Genomic DNA, 20,341 nt, shown 5'->3' on the forward strand with positions numbered 1-20,341 from the left:
GGTGCTTTAGGGGGAGGAGGAGGTTGGGTCTGATGAGGCACAGCAGGGAGGCAGAGCAGCACTGGGCAGGCCAGAATCAGCAGCTTCTTGGAAGGGTTGGCCATGACTGTTCTCCCAGGAGCCAGCATCTGGCTGTAAATTAAAACAGCAGCACTTGAGACCTGGCCTTCCTGGGACAAGGGTTGGACTTTGAGCAGTGACATCCCAGGTGACAGGGAGGACTCAGACTGATGGTGCAATTGAAAGGGGGTGGCCAGAGCATCCCTTCATCCCCACAGGATGGACCTGTGCCAGGGGATCATCAGCAGCTCAGCCAAAGGGACAATCCCGGCATTTGAGCAGAACACAACACAAATGAGACATCACATTGGCCTCTCTGTTGCAAATAAGGAAACCAGTGTGCCCAGTCTATCCTGTCCTGGTGTACAGCTGGGGCTTTGGATGAACTTTGTGCTCCATAGGATGGATTAAAGGCATCAGACTATGTCCCAGGGTGTTGCAGTAAGGAATGACAGCCCAATTTCAGTGACATGTGAAACCTCCTGGAGCAACTCCTGTGGAAGGGGAACCTGATGTCTCCTCTGCCCACCTTTTCAGGAAGCTTTGAAAAGCTGGCCCACTTCCCTCATAGTTGGGGTGAGGGTCTGAACCTCCATGTGGCTTAGGAGGCTGGGAGGGGGTCAGCATTCCATGTACCACCGCTGCTTTGACTTATTTCTCATCATGGTCAGGAGCTGTTTCACTTAAGTCAAACATTTCCACACAGGATCTCGAAGCCTTTTATTCCAAAATGAAAGATTAATTGTTTCCTGGCTGACAGCGATAGCCTCTTTCGGCGTTTAATTTACAATTACTCCGGCAATAAAGCTGTCTAGTGCTTGCTTTTGAATTCTCCTGTTCCTCCTCCTGTCCTTTTCCTCTCGAACATCTGTCCCCCGCGGTCCCCGCGGGCCCGTGGTGCTGACCAACTGTTCTCTCTGCTTTCCCCAAAGAACCTGGAGAAGCAGATGCGCCAGCTCGCCGTCATCCCGCCCATGCTCTACGATGCCGACCAGCAGCGCATTAAATTCATCAACATGAACGGCCTCATGGATGACCCCATGAAGGTCTACAAGGACCGGCAGGTGATGAACATGTGGAGCGAGCAGGAGAAGGAGACCTTCCGGGAAAAGTGAGTGCAGCCCACACAGCTCTGCCTGTGCAGCCCTTGGGGAGTGTGGGCAGGATCCGTGCAGGGCTTCAGCTGCAGCCCCAGCACACTGAGGCAGGAGTAGCCCAAGTGCTTGGCTTGTCCGCCACGGACACATCCCGAGTTGCTGTGTGACCTTGAACCACAGGGTGATGCTTCTGCACAGAAACTTCAGGTCTTGCTCTGTGGTTGGGGTGTTCCTGCCCCTGTGGAAAGCTGCTGCTCGTGGCAGGGTGAGAACAGGGAGTTTTTCAGCTTTTGCATTCCCTGTTGTATCAGCCAGTTTAAAGATAACTCCAGGGAAGCCCAACACTCCATACACATTGCCTTTCTGGATTTTCATGCTGCCCTTTGGGCACTGTGTGTCCAGGGGATTTTTGGAGCTGTCAACATCCAAGCCCCTCATGTAGACCCCGTCAGGCTGCAGCTTGCAGGTGGTGCTTGTCCCTCAGTGCTCCATCTTGCTGTCTGCAGGATTTGCCACCGGCTGCTGTTTCCATGGATGCGTTCCCACACCAGACACGTGCAGACTCTGGCTGTGGTGCTTTCTCCTGTTTGCAAGCAGTGCTTGAGAGCAGCTTGGCTCTATCAAGTGAGATCACTTGGGGAGTCACTGATTCCTTCCCTGGGTACCACTGCGCTGTCAGCCAAGATGTGGGTGCTCAGCTTGGTCTCACATCCAGACTCCCCTGTATCCCATAGCCCAGCGGGGACCCAGATGTGTTTGCATGGAGGACTGGAGTATCCTTGGTGGCCCCAGTGTGCTGTGAGTGTCTGTGAAAACAGAGCTGGAGTTCAGCTTCCAGTGGGATGAGCTCTGCTGGAGCTCCCTGCTGTGGACCTGAGGGACATGGATGCACCAGGACCACTTTGTCCTGAGCAGCAGCACCACTTAGTCTGGCCTCTGGACAATCAGGGGATGGCTCCATGGATTACCAGCACGCCTATGGCCAGCCATGCTGGAAGCCTCTCTGTGTCCAGGATCATTCCTCCTCCCCCTGCTCGTCAGGACTCCTGTTTGTGCAGCTGAAATAATTAATTGCCAAGATGGACCAAAAAAGAACAAAACAAGCAAACTGGCTCCAAGCCTTTGATAGAGGAGAATCCTCATTGCTAATTAGCCTTAAAATGTGCCACTCCAAACAGCGAGGCTTGCCACAAATGACGCAAAGGCTAATTACTCGGTCTTTAATGGCAGGGCTGTGCCTGGCTAATGGGGCTGGAAGAATCCACACCCAGTGTGTGCATCCTGCAGTGCACGGTGGATTCTGTGTCATCACTGTGGGTGATGCAGAGCTCGAGGCAGAAATACAGCAGGGTTTCAGGGCTCTCACAAAACTCATTTTGAGAAATTGGTACTCAGGAGCTGTAAGGAGGGTGTAGGGAGTCCTGCCCCAGCACTCCCCCAGCCTGGCGTGCTGGTAGCTGAGCTGCCTGCTGTGCTGCAGCTTCTGGCCTGGGTTTTTAAGGTGAACTGGAGTTGTGTCATCCGTGATCGTGACCTAGAGCTGGCCTCCTCCTGAGACCAGGAAAACTTGGTTCAACCTTTTGTTCAGCCCACTTGGCAGGGGCTGTTGGAGTAAACAGGCAGGCACTGCAAGGCTGACAAGCTCTGGGTCTGAACTATTTTAGCTGTCAGAACATAACCACGAGGAAGAACCTGATTTGATTTGCTTCTGGGCAGGATTTCAGGTCTCTGTTGAGAGCCCATTGCTGGCCTACTCCCAGGGAAGCTGTGGTTTGCTGGTGAAGGAGCAGGGTTCTGCTCAGGCATCGAGGCTGTTTCATGCTGGGCAGTGTGAGAATGCAGCATCCATCTCTCATTATGGGGAGATGGCCTGGCCCGTGAAAAAGAGTGGATTGTTAACTGCATTGCCCCAACAGTGTGTTAGCATCATTGATAATATGGCCTTGAAAACCCCGTCCTGTGGTCAGCCCTGGGTTTGTGCTGTGTGCAGAGCCAGCTCTGGCTCCGTGCCCTCACCCTGGGTTGTCTGAGCAGCCCGTCTGGTTTGCTTTCTTCCTTTTTTTCTGTCCCCCCTAGCATTTCTGGGTTTTGTTCTGGTGACCAGTTATGGTGACAGGGATCTTGCGGTGCTACCCAAACCATGTGGGAGTTGTGCATCAAGAATGGCATCAATGTGGGTGACAACACCCATGTCCTGCTGCCATGGCTGGAGTTGGTCATGCCCTCGCTGAGTTCAGCTCAGTGCCTTAACTCCAAGTTTATCATTGAGAGAGAGCAGCAAAAGCAGGAGAGAGCTGTGCCAGTTGCCCCAGGGGAATCACTGGCAGGGCTGGAGACATGAGCTCCTCACCATGTCCTGCCCATGTTACACCCACACCACAGCTCTCCCACCCTTTGCCTCTGATCCATTTCCCCAGGGCACAGAGCTGTCATTTCCTGGGAGCTGGCAGAGCTGCATGTGCTGAATGTGGCTCACCCTGGCTGCTCAGCTCCCTGGGGCAGGGCCTGTGCTGGTGGCCACCTCTCCTGGCCCAAAGCCTCCTCTCACTGGGCTGTCCGTGCGTTGACAGCACGTTGGTTGACTGTGCTGCCAGCAGCAGCACCCCCTGCCAAGGGCTTGCTGGCCCTGGTGCTTCCACACCAGCTAGGCACGGGGATTTGTTGGAGGAGGCATCTCTGCTAGTGGGGACAGCTTCCCCTGAGTGGGCAGTGTACACTCCTGGGCTGCCAGAGCCAGGGGTGAGCTTGCTGACAGCTCCTCCACTTGCTGGGCATGAGGGGGCATTCATCGGAGCGGCTGTGCCACTGGGGATCTCTTGAGCAACTCAGCAATGTGGCAGCTCTGTGCTTCCTCCCGGGGTTTGGGTTTCCCTTCTTGTCCTTTGCAGTTGCTCCCAACAGCCCACCATGGCCATGATGTGGGGTGTGATGGCAATTCCTCGTTCTTTCCTTGCCAGATCCTGAGGCCTTGGCCAGGTGTGCCTGCCCTCTGTGCCTGCCCTGTCCTGCTCTTGGTACAGGCTTGGGTGGCCATGGGGTCAAGCAGGGTGATGAGCAGCCCTCCAGCACTGCCAGCCCCCCTTTCCTCTCCCACCCCATGATGAACATTGGCACATCAAAGCTCCCAACCAGCCCAGCCCCACTGGGCTAAATTTAAAGTTCCTTTCTTTCTGGGAAGCTGAACAGCAGACAAATATTTTCTCAAAGCCCAGAGTCCCTCTGGGAGCTGGCCTTGCTGCTCCGGGCACGCAGGCCATGGCAGCCCAGCTGTGAGGGGGTCAGAGCCAGCACCCACAGTAACCCTCTCCCTCTCGCTCTGCAGGTTCATGCAGCATCCGAAGAACTTTGGCCTGATCGCATCCTTTCTGGACAGGAAGGTAAGCCTGCCCGCCTGGCTGCAACCCGAATTGTGCTGCCTCTCCTCCCATCACTTGGCTGTTGGTGCTGGAGCTGCTGGTGCTGGAGCAGATGCTGAGCACCTGTGGGTGGTGGCGGCTCCAAGCCCCGGGCACGGTCCGGACGCCTCCCGGCTCCCTGCAGAGACAGGACTGAGTCAGCTGCGGGAGACGGGAGCTCGGAGCCCGAGAGGTGTGAACGCAGCCAGCCTGGTGCGTGGGCGGCGCAGCCCACCCCTGATCCGCCTGGGGAGCTGCTCTCCGGCATCTCCCGGAGGCATTTTGCACCAGCCAGGCTGTCACACAGAGGGTGGGCACCCAGCTGCCCAGCACAAAGCGGAGGGGTCTCTTTGCTCAGGGAGAGGGAGGTTTTTGAGGGTGGACTGAGTCCCATTTCATGCAACAGTTCGGGTGGGTGTCCTGAAAGCACACACAGCTCCCCTTGGTGTCAAGGAATAGCTGTTCACAGGAACTGCCTGACCTTTCCCAAACCTCCTGTGTTGTGCTGCTTGGACTTCTTGGTTTTGCTGTTAATTGGGCTGATGGAAGAAAGGTTTGAGAAAAAGACCTGAGGGAGGAGCGAGTCTCTTGTCCCATTCTAAGCAAGGCCAGGTACCTTCCATGTACAGGAAGACCTGACAGGCCATATGGGCAGATCCTGGACAGACCCAGCCTGAAAACACAGCTATGTCCATCACTTGAATGCTCTCCTGAGTAAGAAACATTTGAAAGCTGCTGCTTCTCTGGTCCTTTTAGCTATTTTCATCCTCTGCCCACCTCATGCAGAGTTTCATACACACAGTGTCCACTCACTCTGAGGGAACCACTCTGCTCTCAGGGGGTGGCCTGCAGAGGTCACTTCCAGCCTAAATTATTCTCTGATTCCTCATAACTCAGGCTGGGGAAATAATTTATAAGACCTTGACCTTCCTGTCCAAAGCAGCAAGGAAGGCCAGCAGCCACCTCATGCTGCTGCTGTTGCTGTAAGATCCCAAGCTCCTCATCCTTTTGCACTCCATAAAGCCGAAAGTGGTGGGACTTGGATGATGCTCACAATCCAGTCTGTGTTCCAAGCTGTAAAATGTCTTCTAATTTTATTTGTACTCGTTTGTAAATCAGGCTGTAATTATGATACAGAACACATCCATTATCCTGTTGGAGAGAGATGCAAAGTATGGCTCAATGTAATGAATTAATAGATTTTTAAATTGCATTATAAAAAAATAGTGATCTTAGCCCTTGGAACAGATGACTGTAAGTTTTTGTGTTCGCGTGTGTGTGTGTATAATCAGGGCTAAATTAGAAAGAGATCCAATTAACACTTTAAAAGTTGCAATCTGTTTTTGCAAATGGTTCCACTCCTTGCAGAGGGATGGGGTGAGCACAGCCCCCAGGCACACACAGCTGCCCCAAGCTCCTGAGGACTCTTGGCATGATGGATCTGTGGGATAATTTTCCTTCATGAAGCCACTGATCCTGAATGTGAAGGTAGCCCAAGGCTGCTGTTCAGGTGCCCACCCTCTACACCACAGGACTTCTCCCAGCCTGGCACACTTGGTGCTGTTCAGGGGCAGGATATATCCTGGCCGTGACTCCTCGTTTTCCTAAGGTGTCCAGTCTGTGGTGGTGTTTGTGGAGCCAGCCACTGGAGTTGGGATGGCAGCTTCTGAGCGCTGGGATCTCAGTTTGGCCACAGCAAAGTCGCGTGCGCTCGAGCCAGCGAGCTTAGCGGCTGGAAGTAACACCAGCTGACAGTTGTGTGGCAGCTTGTGCCTCGTGTAACTGCAACAGAGGCTGACAGGCGGCTCCCTCTTCTGCCTCTGGTTGCCACGGTCATCTGGGGTCAGCCCTGCTTTGCCTCCAGCACGGGGTGATCTCTGCTCAGCACCCCATCTCTGTCTCCGCACGCCTGCGGGACCGGCCTGCTCTGTCCTTTGAAGGGCTGAGCCTTTTTACTAGGACAGCATTGTTCCCTTCTTCCAGCTGCACTGGAAGCCTTAGGGAGGGAGGTGTGGGGAAGCTGTTGGGCTGCAGGTCTTCAGGAGCAGCAGGAGACCTGGTGATGACCGGTTCTGAACGCTGCTCCTGGAAGTCTGTGCCCCAGCAGCAGCACACGAGGACAGGACCTTCTGTTCCCTGACCTGCCCGTGTCATTGCAGACGGTGGCTGACTGTGTCCTCTATTACTACCTGACCAAGAAGAATGAGAATTACAAGAACCTCGTGAGGAGGAATTACCGGCGGCGTGGGAAGAGCCAGGTAAGAGCTGGAGGAGCGCGTGGAAGCGTCGTCTCTCAGGCTGAGCAAGGAGCGCTTTCTCTGAGCACCCCAAATGGTGCTTTTTCCCCCCTCCTCACATGGAGATGCTGTTTGCAGGCTGTGATGGGTTGTGGTTGTGCTCTGTGTAGCTTTTCAGAACGTGCTGTTTAATGGCAGTTGGTGTTTGTCCATCCCCATACCGAGGCCACAGTGTCTTTAAAAAAAACAAACAAATCCAAGATGCTTAAAAAAGGGGATGGAGTGACTTTGGAAAACGTGGCTGTGTGTCAGTAGCATGGGGTTCCCATGCAGTTCTCTGTGCAAGAACCAAATGGGGTCTGTGTCTCTCTCCCCGCTGGAGATGGCAGTGTGACAATGGTGACAGGGCTCCTGGGAGCTGGGTGGAGCTCCTGCTTTGCAGAACCTGCCAAGGCTCTTCCTATAGGTAAAGGTGTGGGAGGAAAATGACTTGGGTGGGAGTGACTTCTGGTGACACCCGAGCAGAAGCATATAAATCTATCTGAAGTGCCAAAGGCTGTCCAAGATCCCCTGGGAATCTCCTGTGGGGCTGGCAGATGTGGCACTAAAGCTAGCAGAGACCCTTAACCCTTTGTTTAAGGGCAGAGCAGGTTCCAGGGCACCACAAGGTGCCTGGGGGCAGGTGACTGAGTCAACCCTTACCATTACCACGGCCATGATATAGATCTAGACATGACCTTGGCAGTGTTGCTGCTGCTACCATGATACCCAGGAACAGATAAGTGCCAACCTTTCAGGAAGGTGCCTTATCTCCATGAATGCTTTCAGCCAGAGGCAGGTCCTGCTGGTGGATGGCCAGGTCCATGAAGTGAGTGATTATTCTTGTCACAAGGAGAGTGAGGTAGCCACAAAGGGATCGTCTCCCCAGATAATGTGGGAATAAGGATGGAAAAACTGGCCTGGCCCATGACACCACTGACATCAGCAGATCTTCACGCTGCATGGCCATAAAAAGCAGCACTTGGGCCTAGATCCTGATTGGGAAGCAGATAGGTAGCCCCACTCCAATTTGGTTTCTGCAGCATTAAGACATCAGAATAGCTAGCACATGACAAATGTCATGGACAGGGCCCAATTTTCCCTTATTTTTTTCAGAGACATTAGAGATGGATAAAGCCCTATTGGATTACCCAGTCCCTCTCCCAGCAAACACAGGGTGGTTCCCTCCAGTACATTTTTATAGTGTTTACCATGGTCTGTTTTGTTAGATCACAGCAACTAGAACATGAGGCCACATTTGTTTCTTGTTAGCGGTGGAGACATTTAGCACAGCTCATTCTGGTTTCAGTGTTAAATTGAGCAAATGTGGAGAGTGAGAGGCTTTGCTCTGCATCTGCCTACCTACCCCAGCAGCCACAGACCTGCCCATCCTGCACCCAGCAGGGACTGTTTGTGTTTTGGGGTTTGAAATTACCCAAAGCATCGCTAGTTGCAGAATTTCCCACGATGTTTTCCACATGATCCAGCCTGTGCAGTGGAGACGTGTGCTGCCCTTTGGAGCCTTGTTCAGTGCCAGCCTTTAGAAGCAGGGACTTGCTTCATCGCCTGTAGGACTGTTTTTGCAAGCAGGAATGGCACCAAAGGGAACCATTTGCACCTCCCCTGGAGCAGACCTCAGCCAGAATGTCGTTGATTTTGAAAGAGGAGCCCCTCTGAGTCTGGGAGGAAGCGACACAGTGAATATTTCCCATTACTGTTGGATGCTCAGGTGGAAGGTGGGATGTTCAGACAAGCTTCAAGAGCCAAGGACTGGCTGCATGATTCACAGTAGGAGAGAGGTGCAGAACAGCAGCTGCTGCATTCAGCCTGGAGCAGCTCTCCCACAGAGAGCTTGGGGGGTTTTGAAATTCATGCTTTGTGCTGTGATACCTCCGCTATTTGCATCCATTTCCTGCAAAACTGCATGAGGGGAGTGCTGGAAGAGCCTGTGTGCAGGCTTGGGAAGGGCACGCTGCTGGCTGACGGGCTGGGTCTGTGCTGCAGAGGAAGGCTCTGCTGGAGAGAGACTCGTTTTAGGGTGGCATTTTAAGGTGGTAAAGGGATGAATATGTTGTTAAAAATCCTACCAGATGCTGGTGAGAGCAGTGAAGCATCTCCTTTGCACCTCTTCACCAGCCAGGGTCTCCCCAGGGTGTGGTGCTGATGGGATCTGCCTCCACACACCAGACTGGGTCAGTGTGTGACTGCACAGACCATCATGGGAGAGGTCAGATGCTGGCTGGCATGGAGGGATGCTCCTGGTGGCATTTTGCTTAGTGAGTCTTTTCAGAAACAGCTCAAATTCTGCCTGTGCTGCAGGAGTGCTCATTTGGGATTAACCTGTCCCAAAGGCTCAGCCAGCACCCTGCTTGTTCCCAAGGGTCCTGGATTGTTTGTGTGCAGGTCCCTCATTCTGTTTTCCCTGTGACCTGGTGAGGAGTGGGGACTGAGGAGCAGCAGCATAGGGCTGACGTGGCACTGCCAGCTCTGCCATTACCTGCCCAGTCTCACCAACTAGAGATGGTGACAGGGTGAAGGACAGAGGACACACAGGCATGGGCAGTGTGCAGGGAGGAGACAGAATTACAGACAGCCTTCCTGCAGCACGTGGAGGCACGGCATCGTGTCCCCAGCATTGCCCCTGCTCCAAGCACATATTTTCCTGCTGGTAAAGGTTCAAGTAGTTAAACACCAAAAGCTGAGCTGTAATTAATTTGGAGGAGGGGAAGAGAGGTCGGTTTTTCTATCAGATGAGAGGAGAGCAGATGAGATCTGATACAAAGAGCATTTCAAGTGGCCCTATGCTGGTTTCTTGCTCCTTTTCACACAGAGAGGTTGGTGGTCTTATTTGCTGTAGGAGGCTGCAGGGAGCTTGAGAGTGAAGGGGAGATAATTACACAGAGAAAAAAGCTTCTCTGTGTCAAGACTATCTTTGTGGCCTACTTATTAAAAGTCCATTAAAAAATAAGAATCCCACTGCTCCCTGGCTGATGGTCCCCTGGCAGAGGATATTCCTCATAAAGCTGCTACTTACTGCTAAAAATCTCCTGCCAAGAGCAGGGACTTCACATGATTCCACTTCCAGTTTGTCAGAAAACGGAGCAGCCGCCCACTCCGAGGCAGGATGCTCCAGCACTCTGCCTTCCATGGCACTGCTCAGTGGAAGGTACCCACATCCAACGGGTCATGATGCATGATATTGAGGCTCCTGAGATTAAGATCTTTCTAAAATAATCCTGTCTTTGTGTATGAAAAGGCAGTACAACCCTGTGAGGGGGGGAATCGATGGGAAGAGAAATAGCTTCCTGGTTGTCATTTCACACTGAAAAAACAAAAGAAATAATTTGTGCCATGGTAAAACAGTCTGATCCAATAGTCAGTGTACAGTAATAAGCATAAATTTGCATGAGCTTGTAATGACAAACTCTTGTGTTGATGTGTCCATACAACTCAGGGTCTGTGGGAGTTGCTCTTCAGGGTATTTTAGAGTCTCTCTGTGAAACCTCTAAATTCTATAGCAGGGACACCGAAACTGACCATGTGCTTCATTCCTCGGGAAGCTGTTTTGTTGGGCTGTGGGAACACAAGTGTTGGGCTGAAACCGGGCTGGAAGGAAAGTGACTCTACTTCAACATAATTATTCCGTTTGGAGTGTGAGATTTTTTATTCCAGAGTAAATTTGCATTGATTTTGGAGTAACATTGCCCTTGTGGTAGTGGAGCAGCTGCAGCATGCCAGATACGCTTCCTGCCAGTGAATCCCTTGAGGGGGAAAAGCCATCATCTCCCACACACTGCCATGATGGGCAGGTGGGCGACCATTCCACCAGGCAAAGCTGTCGATGGGGCAGTCTGTCAGCAATGGGACCATAGGTCCGTCTGTCGGCAGTGGGACCATGGGTCAGTCTGTCAGTAGGGTCAGTCTGCTGGCAGTGGGTCCATGGGTCAGTCTGTCAGTAGGGTCAGTCTGCTGGCAGTGGGTCCATGGGTCAGTCTGTCAGTAGGGTCAGTCTGCTGGCAGTGGGTCCATGGGTCAGTCTGTCAGTAGGGTCAGTCTGTCAGCAGTGGGACCATGGGTCAGTCTGTCGGTAGGGTCAGTCTGTCAGTAGGGTCAGTCTGTCAGCAATGGGACCATGGGGTCAGTCTGTCAGTAGGGTCAGTCTGTCAGTAGGGTCAGTCTGTCGGCAGTGGGACCGTTGGTCAGTCTGTCGGTAGGGTCAGTCTGTCAGTAGGGTCAGTCTGTCAGCAATGGGACCGTTGGTCAGTCTGTCGGTAGGGTCAGTCTGTCAGTAGGGTCAGTCTGTTGGCAGTGGGTCCATGGGTCAGTCTGTCGGCAGTGGGTCCATGGGTCAGTCTGTCGGTAGGGTCAGTCTGTCGGCAGTGGGACCATGGGTCAGTCTGTCGGTAGGGTCAGTCTGTCAGTAGGGTCAGTCTGCTGGCAGTGGGTCCATGGGTCAGTCTGTCGGCAGTGGGACCATGGGTCAGTCTGTCGGTAGGGTCAGTCTGTCGGCAGTGGGACCATGGGTCAGTCTGTCGGTAGGGTCAGTCTGTCAGTAGGGTCAGTCTGCTGGCAGTGGGTCCATGGGTCAGTCTGTCAGCAGTGGGTCCATGGGTCAGTCTGTCGGTAGGGTCAGTCTGTCGGCAGTGGGACCATGGGCGGCTGGAGGAGCCGCCTGCCTGCCCTGGGGATGACTCAGAGGGGGATGAAGTCATGGTGGAGGGACGCAGCCGCCGGACGGAGCGTCACGCCAGCCCCTCGCACTGCTGTCAGACAGCGCTCACGTATTCCCTGGCCAAAGGGCCGTGTGTCAGTGCTGACACTTTCGAGGACTCGCTCCGTGGCCCTGGGGAGTGGAGCCGCCTGGACCCCCCTTCCTCCACGGAGAGCGGTGCCAGAGCCGTGCTGGCAGGGCGGGGACCCACGGTGTGACCTGGCCAGTGCGGTCCCCCGCCAGGCCCGCCAGCCTTTCCCAGGCCCACCCTCTTCCCTGTCCCCTGCCAAAACCCAAATCGAATTATCCGTCCCGCCGTCTGTCCCGCCCTCCCCAAACACAAACCATTCCCCTCACCAACGAGGATAAACAGCCTCAACCCAGATTTTTATAAACAGCCTGCTTACTTTTTTGGCAGAAGCACCGTCCCAGCAGGATCTGGCCAGGTTTGCTATCACATGGGTCCTGGAGCATTAGGAAAAACCTGGCCAAGCAGGTTTCCCTGGCCACCAGCAGCCCTGTCACACTAGCAGGGGCTGGCAGGGTTTGGGATTCCAGATAGTGCCTGCCCACGACTCCAGAGCTCCCTGCACCCTGTCCCCAGAGCAGGAGCAGATCTCCTGTCATGCTCCAGCCTTGCCATGCCAGTGCCTCTCCTCCCTCCCCAGGGATCAGATCCAGAGCTCAGCAAGCTGCTCTAACTCTGTAAATTGTGCAAGTGCTTCCACTCTGGTAACCACAGCAGCTAATGAGAGGAATGATACTTGTTTCTGGGAGCCATTTGATCTTCATCAGTCCAGGGAGCAGCTCCTCATTTTGTGATAAAGGGTTTGACAACTTCTCTTCCAGACGCAGGGATATGCTTGTCACAAAATCCTGGTTTAATTGTGCGGCACATCATACAGACACAGCCCTGGATGTGGCCAGTAAGCTTTGTGCCACAAATACCAAGAAATTATTCTGCAGGCACTTAAAGCTGTGCTGACTGGAGTGTTATATCTAAAACAGCACTGAAATTATCTGTGGTTGAGCAGGGGCGGTCTGTGAGGGAGGTTGCCTGGTTGGGAATGATGCCAGGGATGTCAGTATTGGGGCACGGGTTCATCTTCTGCCAGTGGAATGTCACTGCTGGGATGTAAAAGGGCTTGAATTTGGCTCATTTTCTGGACAAATCTGTAGTGTGACAGGGCTGCTGATGGCCCAGGAAGTCAGGCTGAGGCTGCAGGACTGATGAGAAGTGAACTTGGTCAGACCCTGTGGTCCTGGTCCTGCTCAAGTGTGGCCTCACAGGAAGAAACATCTCACAGAGTGTTTGTCCCCTGGGTGCTCAGTGCAGGCTGTCACTCTTTAAACCTGTGGTCACCAGGGAGGTTTATGTCAGGATGCCTGCCCAGCAGGTGGATGAGGTGTGACACACAGCGATGCTCGAGTTGAGATCAATTCTGTGAGCCCCCTTAGCACCTGCTCTTCCAGTCTGGACTCCTGTTGCTCCCCCAGGTGTGCCCTATAAGGTTCATCGTGCCTGTTCCCCCATCACAAGGGTGCAGCAGCTTTCCTGCAGCCCTGCCCGCCCCTCCAGGCACCACAATCGGGCAAACACAATGGAAACTTGCATTCCTGAAATCCCAGCTGCAGTTTTGGGGGTGATTTAATGAGAATGACATGGCCATATTTGGGAAAAGAATCAGAGGATGCATTGCCACAGGAGGGTGGCTGCTTGGTCCCCAGGTCCCCGTGTGGGCTGGTGACAGTGCAGGGACAGCAGGGAGGGTTGGACAGGCATCAGCAGGCAGGGACACACAGGCACAGGCTGCTGCTGGACCCTTTGGCCCTCAGAGCTGGGCTCTTCTGTGCTGCTTGATCACATCTGCAGGATGCAGTAACAGAAGAGTCCCTTGGGTGAGGTGATCCCCCTTTCCAGCTGGCCCCCAGCTTTGGACTCGTGTTTCTCCAGCAGCAGGTGGATGTATCCTCGCAGCGAGTGCTCCACCACACCCCTGCCCATGTGAGTACTTCTCGGGGCAGGGTTTGGGATCCAGGCTGGGCTTTGCTGATCCCAGTGAGGGACCTCTGCAGCATCTTCACTGCAGGACACAGAAGCGGTTGGATTTTGGGATGAGTTGTTGTATCTGTTGTTGTGATCCAGGTTTGACTAGGAATGGATGGGAAATAGGTCATGTCATTGCTAAATTGCTTCCTAAAGCAGGCACAGCTGAAAATCCCAGTGTTTGCTTTGCCCCTGGTTGTTTGTGGTGTGTGTGGATGCTGCTCTGCATCCCACAAACTGCTGACCTGGCACCTTCCTCTGTTGGCAGGGCTTGGAGAGGGGTCGGCGTGTGGCCAGGGGGCTGCGAGCAGGGGGGAGCAGGGCAAAGCAAACAGGGAAGAGAAAACACGTGTTCCCTGCCTGGGACAGAGCGGGGGCTCATCTCCACTGCTTCCAAACACTATGCTCTCTTCCCTTCGGGTCATTTTTCCCTTCGCAAGCAATCAAATCACTTTTTAAAAAACTCAGCAGCGACCCAGAAAAGAAACATTTCCTCTTATGGAAAAGCCCTCAGTGGTTCAAGGAAGGATCTGGTGAGCAGGGTCCTGTAAAAATCACTTCAGTGCTTCCATGGTATACAGAGCGAGCGGTGGGAAGGCAGCAGTGCCAGCTGTGCTGGCCTGAGCCACACAGGGCCCTGCCTGGATGGTTCCTGTGCCCAGCAGGCTCCCAGTGCTGCCCGAGATGAGCCCACACTTGGGTGAGTGCACCCGGGCATGCTTGTCCTGTGGTCTGGCAAGTGATGCAGGGTCCAGCATGACTCGAGTCCCATTGCCAGCCCCTCTCCTTGCCTCTGACGTGCTGCATGCCCCCAGGACCCTGCTTGCTCCAGGACCAGCAGCCTGGGAGATGGCACAGGGCTTTCCCATAGCATGGCAGGGCAGCCTGGCTGCAGCTGCCAGCACTTTGCTGCTGGCACTGGCCGTGGCTTGTGGTGCCCGAGAGCCGTGCTGGTGAGTGTGCACAGGGCCTGTCCACATCTCCTGGGACACTGGGCACAGCCTTGGTGTTCTCCATCCCTGCTGTGTGTTGCAGAGTTGGCTGTTTGCTGGTAGAGGAGCAGCCCAGCTCAGAGCTGTCACAGTTTGAGCTGCACCGAGTGATCCCCATGCTCTCTATCATTCTTATGAAATCTGAGCCTGGCCCTTTGATTTTTTTTTTTTTTTTGACTTGCTTCCACAGCCAACAGCATCAAACCCAGCCCTGGGACACAAGCAATCAAAGCTGTGTTGCCGGCAGACATTCCTCTTCCTCCCCTTGTTGTTTTGGCAGCGGCTTGTTTTGCTTTGTGGTTTCTCCCAGGAGTGGAGGGTGCCGCGCGCGGTCGTGAGAAGCCAGGCTGCGTGGCGGTGGGTGGCAGCCAGGCCCGAGGCGTTCCAGACCACTGGAGCAGAGGCTCCTGGCCCTGGGAGTCGGTTACACGACACACATATGTATTTCTAAACCATCCTCCCCGTGCTGTGTAGCCAGCCTGCCTCAGGAGGTGGTAGGGACATGTGGGGAGCAGTGTTTGCAGTGGCTGTGCAGTATCAAACCTCAGAGGTGGGTGCTTCTGCTGTGGCATTGGCAAGGAAGGAAATTCTGTGGGCACTTTAGGTGCCTGGGCAGCATGGTGGCTAACGGGGAGGCTGGTGCTGAGGGTGCTCCGTGGCCAGGTCCCTGCCCTGGCTCTCACTGGTGTGACCTGCCAGAGGCAGAGCTTGAAAGCAGGTGGAAAGACAGATGTAGGTGGCAGAGACAGGATGCTCCTGAGCTACAGCTGCATGGTGCCAGCCCTGTTCCTGGCAAAGGTGCCCTGCAGAGAATCTCTGCGGCTGGAGATGGGGGTAAGAGCCGAGTGCCAAGTCCTGCTGGCTGTACTGCACAGAGCACGGAGCATCCTGCGCCATGGTGCCAGTTCCGGACCCTGTGGGATGTTCAGGGTGATGCCAGCAGGCACCCGTGCGTGCCCACAGCCATGGCAGCTGTGCTGGGGCTCCTGGAGAAGCAGCAAAGCAAACCCCAGGCGTTCCTGGCCGGCGTAGCGTTGGCCTTTTGTCTTCAGCTTATCTCGAGCTGGTTTTAATTTGCAACTCCCTGATTGCGTGCAATGACCTTGGCCTGAGCCTGCTCTGCAGCTGAGTGCCCTGGAGAACATCATAAATGCCATTGATCTGAAGTCACACGCTGGAGGAGTGAAGAGCTGGTGCCCTGCACGTGGGAGAGGCGGCACAGCCGAGTGGGTGCTCCCAGCTGCCAGAGGCTGTGGGGCTCACACTGGTGGGATGCAGCTCCCTCCAAAGTCCCTGTCAAGACAGACTCTGGTGTGACATGCCGGGGAGAGGGTTGGCACAGGTCCCTGCGCTGCCGCAGTGAGACTGTGGCAAGGGTGCAGAGCCGCCTTTAAGCAAAAACCCGGAGCTCTCTGCCTGCAGTAGATGGGAATGAGCTTGAGTGGCACCAAAACCATGTGCCTTGCAGCTCAGCCTGGCATGCACAGCTCCCTCTGCACCAGGGTGCACAGGCTTGCTCCCGCCTGATTTATGGAACAAACAGCAGCTGGTGGTTCCATCTCCTGTAAGAGCCCAGGGCACCGTAATGATGGCAGGGGACGTGATGCATCTGCTGGCAACCAAATGACATCACCCATGCAGCCAATGTGGCCTTGAAACCCGGTGTGGGAGAGAGGAGATGCCAGCCGCAGGGGCACTTGGGCTCAGGGACAGGCTCTCTCTCAGTGCCACCACCATGACCCGGTTCCCCACTAGCACATCCAGCAGCAAGTGGTGTAGTTGGGGTGGCAGGAGCTGGTAGTTCTGATTCAGGAACTGGACTGCCAGGGATGAGCTCATCCCTGCTGGCAAAAGTGGTGTTTTGGTGCATGTTTTGAGGGTGCTGTGGCACAAGGAGAGGGGGGGTCGAGGGAGGGCGTGGGTGCCTCAGTTGCAGGTTGCACGGTCCAGTGGTTAATGCTGGGATGTCCTGTGGGCAGCAAGGGAGGTCCCCTGTTCCTGGTCCCCTGCCACAGCCTGGGGCATCTCGCCACTAAGGGGATGGGGAAGGCAGCGGCGGTCGTTTTCCGGAGGCTTGCAAGTTTGGAAAATAAATAGCCCTGCACTGTAGGTTAAGCTTGGCATCCTGGCGGATTAATCACGCAGGCTGCAGCCAGCACTGAGAGCCCCGGTGACGAGAGCTGTGGTTTATAGATGATGATTCATCGCTCGACTTAGAGCGACCACGTTATTCCAGCAGATTGCAAAATCATAAGAGGAATGTTGTGGTTAGTTTACGGCTTAACTATGCAAATCGTCAGGAAGCCTTCAGAGCCGGAGAACGTAAGGCACAGCGCGCCCGGATGGCTGGGCGGTGAGCAGGGGCCGGGAGCTGGCCATGGGGCTGTCGGGGACCGGCCGCTCGCGGGAGCCGGGGAGCGGGGAGGTGAGTGATTCGGGGGGGAAGAGGGGCCGGAGCTCCCGGGGAGCGTGCGAGCGGGGCGCTTCGGGTGCGAGGGACGCGCTGCCGGCTGCCAAGGGGTTTCTGGCCGGTTTCACCGTCTCTGTGCCACAGGCTCAGGCGTCTCCGGCGGGGCTGGGGAGGGCAAAGGTGGGGAGCCGCTTTCCCCACCTCCTCCTGCCCTCCGTCCCGCTTCCAGGAGCAGGCAGTGCCTCGGCAGAGGAAGTAAACAGAGTGGGAGGAGCTGCACCTCTTCCTCGCCAGGGCTTTCTCCCAGCGAGTCCCGCTGTCAGGACCCGCAGCGAGTTGGTCCGTTCTCGGCAGGGTCAGCCTTTCCGTGTCCGGCTCCTACCTGGAAGCCGCTGTGCCCCGAAAGCGCGCTTGGAGACGAAGCTTTATCGTAGCGGAGCTCGTGGTGCCGTGCCCGGAGGAGCTGGCCGGGCCGGGCGAGCCGTGCCAGCCGAGCGGGAGCCGGGCGCTGCGGGAGCATGGTGTGTGCCTGCGGCGGGCCCCGGCCCCGGAACGCGCTGTTCCCGGGAGAGCTGGCAGCGCTCTGCGCCGCCCCAGCTGCTCCGGGGCCGGCGGGACTTTGGGGCAGAGGTGAGCAGGTGTTTGTAATTACGGAGCTGCTCGGAGCGCAGCGAGCGGAGGAGGCCGCCTGTCCCCCTGGACTCGGGCAGGGTCGGACTCTCGCTCACGCGTCCCGTGTCCGATTTTGTCCTGGGGCCTTTTTAAATAAACAGGATGCGTCGGCAGCAAAAACAGGCAGCGGCGATGCTGAGGCGGAGGAAGGGCGGTCCGGGGTTAGAGCGTCTGACCTGGGAGGGAGGGACAGCCCTGCCCCTCTGCCACAGGCATCTTCCCTGGCCTCGGGCACATCCCTTCGCCCTCTTGTGCAAGGTGGGGAGCACGTACCTGGTTTACCTCTGGGAAGCGGAGTGCCTCATCGCCGGGATGGCAGAGATGTAGGTGGGGAGAGGTTTAAGCTAGCCGGGAGCTGAGCAGTTCTGGTGCCGGCCTTTGGGGGTTCCACTAAGGGCTGACCCACCTGCTAGTCCACCTCTAGCCCGGGCGGTGTGAATCAGAGGGAAACATCAGCTGGTAATTGGGGAAGCATTTCCTGGCCCGTCACGCTTTGGGATGGCGTCCCGTCCCTTGAATCATCCAGAGCTGGTCCGTGTCCAGCACTAAGAATAGCCTCCCCACACACGGCGGGGGCAGCGCGCCGGGAGGGGGGACCGGCCGGCTCACGGGCTCCTGGCCGTGCCTTCCCACCACTGTGCCGTGGCGTGGCCCGGTTCCGATGCCAGTCTGAGGTTTGGGGTAGAGCACGTGGCGAGGATGGGCTGGGGCAGCTGCCATGGTCCATCACTGGGGGATGGTCCCATCTGTGTGTGCCATTTGTAGCTGAGCTCTGAAATGGCTTCGTTCAGCACCCCGGGGTGGCCGCTCCCCACGCAGGGCTGAGTGCTCGGTGCCAGCCCCACAGCTTCCAGCCCAGCATGTACCCCTGGGTGTGATGTAAGGGGGACATTCGTGAGCAGAGGCATTTCCTGGGGTGTTTGGCAGGTGGCCTGCTCTGCAGCCAAGCTCTAGCACAGGAGATAAGCCATCACTGTGGGCTTGCCAGGGTTCAGATCAGCATTTGGCTGGGAGCCTTTCCTCAGATGAGGACATGAGCGCAGCCTTGGGTGGAGCAGGAGTTTTCCCACCATGGCCTGATGGTGATGATGATGATCAATATTATGTATTTCACCTGGCTGACAGGTGAGACCTGTCCTGTCTGCCCTGCTGGGTGCAGGGTGCTTATCCCATCTGGCTCTCGCTCTTGGCATCGGGCACCCGGCCGTGGCCAGAGCAGGGCAATCACTAGAGGGCAACCTTGGATTGAGATGTGCCTCTGCACTGGGAGAAACCTTGATTTGATGTCCTACCAGGCTAGGCTTGAAACATTCGGGAGGAAAGGGATGTGCAGTGACCCACTGAAGCCATCCCAGTGGGGTTTGCCCATCCTGATCATGCCAAAGCTTGGCAGATGCCTCTGCAGGGAAGCACCTGTGTTGCTGTGTGAAGCCACCAAGGCCACTCTCATCTCCCCCTGCCTTCCTGCTCCTGTGTTTGCAGGGTGGTGCAGGGAGCTCCTTGCCATCACTGCCATTCCATGGGGAAAAGCTGTGATGGCTGCCCAGGCTGGCAGCCCTCTAGTTCAGACAAATGTAGAGACAGGATAAGATGATGCTGAACCTTTCTTGGATGCTCACTCCAGCCTGAGGCTGGGACAGGTACTCATGTGGTCACGGCTGGGTTTAAATCTGAAGGAGAGCTGGGATTTCTGGGATGCGGGATTTCCCCGTCCCTCAAAAGAAAATATTTTCAGTTGGGTGGTAGAAATACTGTGAAACTCATGTGGGCTCCCCTCCCTTGCCAAAGCCTTTGGTGAGGGGATTGCAGATGGGTGGTGATGGCCAGGGCTGGGGCAGAGCCTGTCCTGCTGCCTGCCCTGCCCTTGGAGGTCACAGCCCTCACCTCAGGGGTGTCAGTCTGGACTGAACCCGCACTCAGGGTTCACCATGGAGTGACTCAGGGTCAGAAAGTTCAGGGCAGTGCTGGGGAATTGCACACGATGGATGCCCTTTGCTCCTCTGCAGCCAGTGCAGGCTTCCCCACCTTCTGTTGCAGCTTGACCACTGCCCTCCTCCTTCCCCCCCGGTTTGGGGGCTGACAGGGGCAGCGCCCTGTACGCTGGGGATGACACTTCCCTTAGCCCCTCACTGCATGAGACAGCCTGTTTCCAAAGCCTTAGTGATCTGTGGACTTTGGAAAATCATAAGCAACCAAGTGCTCATCCCAGCTGTTCCCTGACTCCCTCTCCCCTGGGACCTCCCAGCCTTGCATCCCACAGAGCAACTCCCAGAGCAACAGGAGTGTGAGCTGATGCATTACAGTTGTGTTCTGCACGTGTGCAGAGATGCTCCAGGGGCTGGCCAAGCGTGCCAGGATCCTGATGGCACAGCTGCCTCCCCCTGTACAAGGAGGAACTGAAAGTCTGTGGGGTTTCAGTGGTGGCTGTGCATGGGTGTTAAGGACTTCTGTTCAACCAGGGCCTGAAGGAATCAGCAATTTTCTCGTTAAACTGCTCCATTTGACAGCTCCACACTTGTGATTTTAGCACCAGCCCATGGGGTCAAAGAGCTCTGCTTGCACCCAGTGCTGCTGCTGCACAATGCCCATAGGTAAAGCAGCCTCCCAGTTCTGCAGGGTGGGATCAGGCCAGTCCTGCTGGCTCGAGGGATGTGAGGACACCTCATCCGTACTTGCTATGT

The 20,341-nt window shown here is 55.6% G+C and overlaps 1 protein-coding gene across 11 annotated transcripts in view; it reads left to right on the top strand.

Annotated features, from left to right (window-relative positions):
- The window catches only part of NCOR2 (nuclear receptor corepressor 2), a 229,749-nt gene that overhangs the window by 150,470 nt on the left and 58,938 nt on the right, over positions 1-20,341 (top strand). For 9 of the 11 annotated variants that reach the window (XM_068208356.1, XM_068208364.1, XM_068208365.1 and 6 more), the window contains exons 12-14: positions 993-1,171; positions 4,480-4,534; positions 6,712-6,810. In XM_068208356.1, coding sequence (XP_068064457.1) covers positions 993-1,171; positions 4,480-4,534; positions 6,712-6,810 — 333 coding nt within the window. Of the gene's footprint in view, positions 1-992; positions 1,172-4,479; positions 4,535-6,711; positions 6,811-16,857; positions 17,004-20,341 lie in introns of those variants that run through there. The other 2 variants (XM_068208366.1, XM_068208367.1) reach the window with 2 other exon arrangements.

Source organism: Anomalospiza imberbis, chromosome 18 (assembly GCF_031753505.1).
Source record: "Anomalospiza imberbis isolate Cuckoo-Finch-1a 21T00152 chromosome 18, ASM3175350v1, whole genome shotgun sequence".
In the NCBI taxonomy this organism is placed as follows: domain Eukaryota; kingdom Metazoa; phylum Chordata; class Aves; order Passeriformes; family Viduidae; genus Anomalospiza; species Anomalospiza imberbis.